Source organism: Dunckerocampus dactyliophorus, chromosome 4, assembly GCF_027744805.1.
Source record: "Dunckerocampus dactyliophorus isolate RoL2022-P2 chromosome 4, RoL_Ddac_1.1, whole genome shotgun sequence".
NCBI classification, from domain to species: domain Eukaryota; kingdom Metazoa; phylum Chordata; class Actinopteri; order Syngnathiformes; family Syngnathidae; genus Dunckerocampus; species Dunckerocampus dactyliophorus.
In genome coordinates, this window is record NC_072822.1 from 22127726 (window position 1) to 22136420 (window position 8695).

Sequence of the window (8695 nt, forward strand, 5' to 3'; positions counted from 1 at the left end):
CTGCATCTGACCCAAAGCGCACTGGAGGAGGTGCGACAGGCAAAATGTCCAGCAGGAAATACCATCTCAACCTGTATATACTACATTCAATATTGCAAGTTAATTAAGATAAAAATTTGTATATATTTTTTTTTAAGTGTGCAGGAGTAGGGGGTACGTGGCTTCAGGTCAAATGTCTGAAGGGGTGCACAACTGTAAAACGTTTGGGAACCACTGCCATAGGAGAAGCAACAGAACAAATAGAGGTAATTTAGTTACTTTATTTCAGATACTTAAGATGCCATTTTGTTGTTATGGTCATGTTGTGTTCAGAGGTAAAGATAGAAGAGTAAACTGCCAATGAGTGTGGTCCGGGAAACAAAGAGGAAACTGGTCCCTGCACCAGTTATGAGGTCTGGAAGGAGAATTTACTCATCATGGCCCTCATAGCCGTCAGGAAGGGCATTCACATGGGGGTTGTGGAAGAGTGTTTTGTTGCCATCTCCCCAGGGGAAGCGCTATATGAATGAATAAAAAGCACACAATTAAGGCAAGTGCACTTTGCAATGCAATTCAAGTGTTCAAGTCCAACCTTGCTGCGAATGCGGAGGTGTGAGTAAGGGATGAACTCTGGTTGTTCATGGCTGTGTTGTTGCTCTTTCAGGAAGGTGTTGAGCATGCACACCCCAACACCAGGCAGGGCAACCACAAAGGTAAGTATCTTCCATGTTTTAGCTGTTGAGGAATAACATTAAGGATCAGAGAATTTTAGATAGAAACAAGGTGCAATAAAAATAGGGTGAGACAGTAGATTGTTTCCCAGATGGATCAAATAAGTGTTCTGATTAAATGTATTTACAGTTGAAGATGGGATGGCCTGCCTATAGGTGTCTCAGCTTCAAGCTGTTGCAATAAAATGTTCATCTCATATCATGCCAACAAATGCCAAATCTAGAGCTGCAACAATTTATCAATGAATCGATGATCAATCGATTATCCAATGAATCGACAACTATTTTAGTAATCGTTTTTTGGTTATTAAAAAAATGTAAATATCCTCTTATTTCAGCCTCTCAGATGTGAATATTTTCTAATTGTCTTAGTCAGCCATGAAAGCAGACCCATTATCTTTGTGTTTTAGGTAAAATCAGACAGTCGCACACATCAGCCTTGACTTTGGAAAACAGTTGTCGACATTTTTGCCTCTTTTCTGATATGTTGCGGACCAAACCGTTGACTGTTGGTGTTTGGTCATAATGATTTAGTCTGTGTAGGCCCTAACAGATTACCTGATTAATCAAAACAGCAAGCTTGAGATTAATCGACTAAGAAAATAATCGTTGCAGCCTTAGAACAATCACACTTCAGGATTGTAGTGGTTTAGTTTACAGTGTTCCCTCGCTCTATCGCAGTTCACCTTTCATGGAGTCACAGAAGTTTTTCAGTGCTTTTTTTTTAACACTGTTACAGGCCGAGCCTGGCCCTTTAAGAAGAACTGCATTGTGGGAAGTTAAGTGTCTATCACTTCCCTGTCTGTCTACACTGCCCTGATTGGCTGTAGACCATTGTCAATCAATCTCCTTCATGCCCTCCTGCCATGTCTCCTGTGTCATCACTAGCTTGCTTGTTAGCTTGTAAATTAATCTTGTCTGCAGCAGTATGTTTTAACAAGGATACAAAAACGCTACAGTACAGCGGAACAGCGCAAGGACGAAAAGGCACGGTCACACGAGTGCAATATGCATGACTGACTTAATAATTTCTTGTGTTGATCATTAAGGTTGATCATTCAAATTCAAACAAAGGTGAAATTGTTTAAACAAGAAAGAAATGAGAAAATTTTGCCTGTCTGAGAAAAGTGTATCAAGTGTATGGTGAGGGGTTTTACATCCTTAAAACATACAGTACACAGTAATTATACAAAAATGAAGTTGGCTACTTTGCTGATTTCGCTTATTGTGGGCTATTTTGGGAACCTATCCCCTGCGATTAACGAGGGAACACTATTTCGAACGTGGATACAAGGTTACTTAGGCACTTAGGAGTACATGTTTACAGTGACACAATTCCACATGTCTGAAAAGGAGTAGGAAGAACAGCAGTTTATTTAATCCTACTCTTCCTCCCTGTCACAGCAATTACTAATACATTTGTACACTTCCTGTGTTCAACATGTGCCAGTTTCACTTTTTAATAGTAAAATGGATAAAGATGTGAAATAGTAAATAGAGTTTGAAGAGAGCTTTTACAATATAAATAAATAAAGTTGATAAAGTATGTAATAAATAATGGCTTATTGTAAATAATGACTTATTGTCTAATTGCCTGTCACAATACATTTTTCTGAACGATAATTGTCCCACAAATTATTGCCAATAAATGATATTGTCAACATTTTGAGACCATTTTTTTCCCATTAATGTAATAATATTTGGCAATGCGAGTACACCATATCAAACGCAACTTTACTTTCTCAAGAGTATTTAACATAGTAAATGTAACGTCAAGAGCTTTTAAATAAAATAAACAAATTAAAACTAAAACAGACAGTAAAACCTCTATGAAAATAAAATGGACTCTTACATAAAAATTACAGTATTTCTGATTATGAATCTTTCGTTGTTGTCTGGATATTTACAAAAAAAAAAAAAAAGGAGAAATAACCCGGAAATACTCTGAAGTCCTCGTTGTGTGTCAATGCAGACATCAGCTTATTTGCATATACACTTCCTTGATTGCCTTTTAGTAACGCTCTGTGTGGAATAAGCTGTTTATGTGTAATGGGGTGTTTGTCGGAGTTTGTTCAAAGTACATGTTTTGGATTAAGCAGAATGCATTTAGTGAGCAACGAGGTGTTAAACTTCAGGAATCACAGCATCTGAAGCGTAAGTTCCACCGTTTTGTATTATTTATTTCATTGTCTCTGTCGCAAACATTTTCATGTCACAAAATGATGGTGCGCAAACGGGCTGAAACTGACATCGGATCGTATTTTATACACAACAAGCACAAAAAAAGTATTCGATCGCGTAGCACACGACACACACGCAACTAGCGAGTGCAAACTTGCTAATGCTCCACCTCCTCCCAGTGGGACAAAGAAACTGAATGACTGACAAGAGGGTTCACTCACTCTGTTCATTCTGCTATAGAACCAGGGTGCCCAGGTGTTGAGACAAATGGACAGAGTGAATCCTCTTGTCAGCCAGCTTGTTTGGTAGCGAGAGAGAGAGAGAGGAGGAAACAAACACGCATGGAAATGTCAATACATCGAGGCCAACAAAATTATCGACTTCATTTTTAATCAATCAATCGTGCGATGAATTGATTACCATGACAACCCTTGATTTAACTACATAATTACCATGCCTGAATGGCTTAAATAATAAAAGTTGTTTCATTAAAATAAAAAAAATCTTATGGAAAAATAGCTGCTAAAATAAAATTAATTCACTTTTTGTAAAATGAATATAAATAAATATAGAAAATAATAATAATAAATATAGAAAATGTATATATAATCATCAATCTTCTTTTGAACAAACCTTGAGCTATGCTCAAATCCCCAGCTAATAGCAAAAGCACAAAAGTACAACATACGAAATAAAGTGCCAGAAAAATAATTTTAATATTTTATCTTGGCTAGAGCCTCTCAAAGTCTAAACAGTGCAATAATTACATCTGGACTCGCCTCCAACCTCCCACCTTTACTCTTGTAGTTATCTTGTTTAACTTATCAAACATTGTTCTTCCATCACATGTTCTGACACACTGACAGGTAAGTGACTGAGTCCGAATGAGGCTTGAGTGTAATAAGTAGTCATTTAATGAAGGCAAGGCAAGTTCATTTATAGAGCACAATTCACACAAGATAATTCAAAGTCCTTTACAGAAAAGAAAGGTAAAATCACTTAATAAAATCATTCCATAAAAACATAAAATAATTCTAAAATCATGACATAAAAATCCATAAATCATTCCATAAAACAAAAAAAGATTAAAAATGAAGAGTGCAGATAAAATACTTTCAGTTGTCATTTGCGCAGTTGAATAAAAGTGTTTTCAGCTTGGATTTGAACATTGCCAACGTTGAGGATTGTTGAACATCTTCTGGAAGAGGATTAAGAAACATTTTTGTTTGAGATCCCGCTCTGTAAAACAGGGCGGGATCCACCCCAGTGGCATTGCGCCTCGAGGATGCGTGGATCTCCACTGCAGTGTGCAGAGAGGGCTTTACTTTCACGTTTATGTTCCCAATTTCCAAATGCCACAAAAGTCTGTAACAACGCCAGAAAAAGTAGCTAGATTTATCGCTAGTCAATTTTGAGAAAATGTCACCAAGAGTGTTTGGAATGTCGCCAGATCTAGCACGGAGCCCTGAGGGGGACGGGGCAGCAGCCCTGGTAAGGACCGCTGACACACACAGCAGTGATGAGGGAGATAGACCTCCATGTCAAGATACAAAAGAACTATTTTAAAATTATCTAATATCTACCAGTGTGACATTATTATGCCAATATCGGGGCGATATTATCGGCCCATCCCTTGCTAAAAGTTTTTAGTTTTGTGCATGACTACAAATGTTTCACATAAACTAAAGATCGGATTTGTCCCCTATTTTTGAAAAATATGTTGTTCATTATTTTATTGGGTAGCAGGTTATTGCTTGCTTTGTGCATAACTTATCTGCTTGAAAATGTACCAGAAATGTGAATTTCAATATTTATGATTTTCAAAATAACTGGTTAGTGTGTTCCCTATAACCAGCATTATGGATTACCCAGACTAACATTTTTTGTACGTCTGTGTAGGCTCTGTGTAGGCTACATTTTTTTGTAGCACACTTAGTAAATGAAGTGCGCTCCTGTAGTAATTTCTCCATACTGCCACACCAGGGGTGTACACAGCACAGCTTTGAGGCCATTTGCCTCCCGCAGCTGTTTTTTTTTTTTTTTTACATTCTAAAAATGTAATTTAAAAGGAAAACTAAAAAAAAAACAAAAAAAAAAAACAAAACAGGTTGAAATATTTAAAAAAAAAAACGTTTTAAGTCATAATATTATGAGAAAACAAACTATTAAATATACTACTAATTTCTGGAAAATTAGGCTGGGGAAAATGTTGGAAGATTATGGTGGGATTACAAGTAAATCAAGATGATATGGGAATTAAGTCATAATATTATGAAAAGAACATTTACGAAGGTTATTTTACAATAAAGTTTAAATATATGGAGAATTAAAACAAAAGAACAGCAAAAGTGGAAAAAAAACCCCAGCAAAGACAGAAGTTCATCCTGATACGCTTTTTAACCTATATCACAAAGCTGAGATGCATTTTTTTCTTTAAATCTATGTAACTTCTTAGTGTATCTACTACACAATATCAAAGTGTCCCTTGCATCCTTTCATTAGTCAGTATTTGAACAAGTTTGGACACCCCTTTCCACACAATTTAGATATTGTAACACCAGGTAACAGTCGTGTGTGTCGTGATTTTTGGTGCAGAACGTGTTTGCTTTCATCAATATGTAAGTGCCACTTTAAGTTGTATATTTTCAATGTGAGATTTCCAGCTCATATTGTCATCAGTTATCACACGATAACAACACATTAGAGAAAAAAAAACATCTCTATACTAAAACACGTCTCTTCCCGCACTAATACATCTAAAATACTTCTAATTCACAACTCATTGTTGGTGTATCCGTTTGAATTTCACTTAATTGAAAACTGTTGTGTGTGTTTACTTCTTACATTCTACATATGTTCGAGCTCCTTCGTTAGTACCTTAAGCATATTTGTGTGGCTATTGAAAAGGTTGGCGTTTTGGCCACCTTGTCACGTCAAGGATGTCTACTAGTAGTGCTAGTGCTAACAGAGCTAACGCTACAGCAGCAAGGTCACTGTGAAACCTCACACGTTCTCGTCACAGATCAATGACAATAAAAATAACATTTAAACTACTTCAATCTACAAACTTACTTGAGTGCTCGCCGTGGTCAGCAGCGGCAGACAGCTGACGGCGCGTCTGGGTCAAAGAAGACCTCAGCAACGATTGTGTGAAGCGTCCGAGAGCAGCCATCTTCGTTTCAATTGACTGTGGACAGACCGGAAGGACGTAATATTGCAAGCCACGTGACAGGAAACAGTCTGAGTAGGAGTCTCCTTTTTTGTTTTATTGACATTTTTACGTCGATATCCGCTACGTTGCCAAGACGGGGATTGATGAGTTTTTTGTTTATTTTTCAACAACAAAGTAGTACAGCACAGCGCATATCAAACAAACATTATGTATCAAGTAGCGGTGTCTGAGAAGACTTCATTATTAAACGATTCGGGAGCAGTGTGATTCCACTAAATCATATGAAAATGTCATGTGATCAAGATTGTACCATTCTAACTACATGGGGGTACCCACGGCTGCAGCTGACCATACATTTTCACATAAGATTGTCTTTGTTTTTTATACAAATAGCCTATTCTGATACAAATTCAGCCTCATTTGTGTTATTAAACAATTGAAAATGACGTGTATCTTCAACAGAAGACCCATACCAGGGGTAGGGAACTCATGGCTTGAGAGCCAGATGTGGCTCTTTTGACGACTGCAACCAGCTCTCTGACATTTCTTAACAAGATTTGATTAATTTATATATTTTTTTCCCGCTGACATTTTTACAAATTAAAAAAAAAAAAGTTCACAATATAAAACACTCTCATGCATTTTAATCCATCTATTCATTTTCTACCGCAATACGGGTGGCCAGAGCCAATGCCAGCTGTCATTCCGATATTTTCTGACACCAAAACTCTATTATTGGATAATGCGGTAGCCTACCCGGGTCGTTGAGAGGTCAAGAAGTAAACCTCCCTCCTGTCATCAAATAGTCAGCCAGCTAATTCTACAGAGCAAACCCTTTTGACAAAGAAGACGCTAAAAAGAAAGAAAGATGATGAGTCCTGTACATTTCAGCAAATTCGAATGGACAGAGGGACTCGGCTTTGTTGAGAGAGCAGGTTCTGCAGAGCGTCTAATATGCAGTGGTACATTTTCATTGATGAAAGGGACAAATATAAAGCGGCACTTCGACACATGCCGTGCTACATTTGAATCGAAATATCCAGCTGGGGACAGAAGAAAGAAGGCATGTCAAGGGCTACTGTCCAGAGTGCAAGTTATTCAGCAGCAACTCCGTGTATGGACCAGACAAGGGGACTGGAATTAGCTAGCTTTTCTAGTTCATTAGGAATAGTGAGGAATGGAATGTCATTCACAGATGACAAGTATGCCAAAACCTTCATGCTTGATGTGGCCAATTAACCTTTTGATGACTTTTCAGATAAAGATAAGATAATCAATTGAATAAAAGACATGCCTCTGTCAGCAAGAACTGTTCATGATCATACCATCACGATGGCAAATCAAGTGGAGGAAACATAAGCGAAGGACCTAAATGCAGTAGCATACTTTTCCCTCGCTTTGGATGAGTCAACAGACATAAGCCATTTATTCAGCGTTCAGCATTATTCAGCAAGAATACATTCAGAGACTTATTCTATTCTAAAATTGTTTGCTTAAAAATGCACGTATTGTATTTAGTTGTATTCAGTGTTGAAAAATATTATATGGCTCTCACGGAAATACATTTTAAAAAATGGGGCTTTCATGGCTCTCTTAGCCAAAAAGTGTCACAACCGGTGTTGCCAACTTGGCGACTTTGTCACTAAATCTGGAGACATTCCAAACCCTCTTAGTGACGAGCAACAAATCTAGTGACATTTTCTGGCGTCGTTGGAGTGTTTTCTGGCATTTGGTGACTTAAAAGAGAAAGCACCAATTGTTCTACAGTTTCTGTTCTCACTGAGAAGCAGCAGGTACTGCTGAAAGGTCCGCCCCGCCCCAAAGCAGTCACAAGCTGTCAGTGCATTGTCAGCTCTAGTGGGGCTCTATGCATCCATGAATCACTCATGCGCGAGGTGCTCGGTCTCGCCCTGTTTTAGAGAACGGTATCTAAAATATAAATGTTTCTTAATCTTCATTAATATTGTAAAACCATTTATTTGTAAGTTTAAAGAAGTCAAATTAAGATCCACCTATCTTAAATAAAGACCCATAATTAAATCATACAAAAGTTTCATGAAAAATTTCTAATTGTCTATATGTGCCCTGCGATTGGCTGGCGACCAGCCTAGAGTGTACCCCACCTCTCGCCCAAAGTCAGCTGGGATAGGCTCCAGCATACCCGCGACCCTAGTGAGAATAAGTGGCATAGAAGATGGATGGATGGAACTTCATTTATGACTTTTTCTATTAGCTCTTGTGTGCTTTCTCCAGAACAAAATGCAGTAGTTCGAAATACTTGATGAGGTTCAGCAGATTGGGAGGAGTGAGCCAGAGGCCTCAACCTACCAAATAACGCAAATGACATCCTTCCCAGCTTCCCTTCAGAGTTCAGGCCAGAAAAAAAGAGAGAATTTAGGGCAGTGTTTGTAAGTACTTTGTGCATTTTAAAATTTCATTCTTACCTGAGACAGCCATTTAAGAAGGATACGTTGAACATACTTCCCAGTGCTCCAAGGCTCAAAGACCAATCATGTCAACAGCGCTTAGATTGCGCATTTACTGTACATACACACCGTGTGACTTGGATTGCAAAGTTGAGAGGTTAGTGACTTTGACAATGTGGACTTTGCTGCCTAATTTTGTTGCCCTG

The 8695-nt window shown here is 38.0% G+C and overlaps 1 protein-coding gene across 1 annotated transcript; it reads right to left on the minus strand.

The window, feature by feature from the left end:
- Positions 1-245: 245 nt before the first annotated feature.
- On the minus strand, positions 246-6123 carry LOC129179840 (cytochrome c oxidase subunit 6A, mitochondrial). Its single transcript, XM_054773599.1, has 3 exons — positions 5964-6123; positions 572-714; positions 246-497 (listed from the first exon to the last, which is right to left on the minus strand). Exons 1-3 carry the CDS (start codon positions 6061-6063, stop codon positions 408-410), a joined length of 333 nt encoding a protein of 110 aa, XP_054629574.1. The 5' UTR covers positions 6064-6123; the 3' UTR covers positions 246-407.
- Between the last annotated feature and the right edge of the window lie 2572 nt (positions 6124-8695).

What these genes read in the sequence shown, in the direction of transcription:
- LOC129179840 (XM_054773599.1), bottom strand. Translation starts at nt 6,063, where the DNA reads ATGGCTGCTCTCGGACGCTTCACACAATCGTTGCTGAGGTCTTCTTTG. An exon ending in TGACCACGGCGAGCACTCAA is followed by an intron (nt 715 to 5,963) that starts GTAAGTTTGTAG and finishes ATTCCTCAACAG; the next exon opens with CTAAAACATGGAAGATACTT. An exon ending in ACCTCCGCATTCGCAGCAAG is followed by an intron (nt 498 to 571) that starts GTTGGACTTGAA and finishes TCATTCATATAG; the next exon opens with CGCTTCCCCTGGGGAGATGG.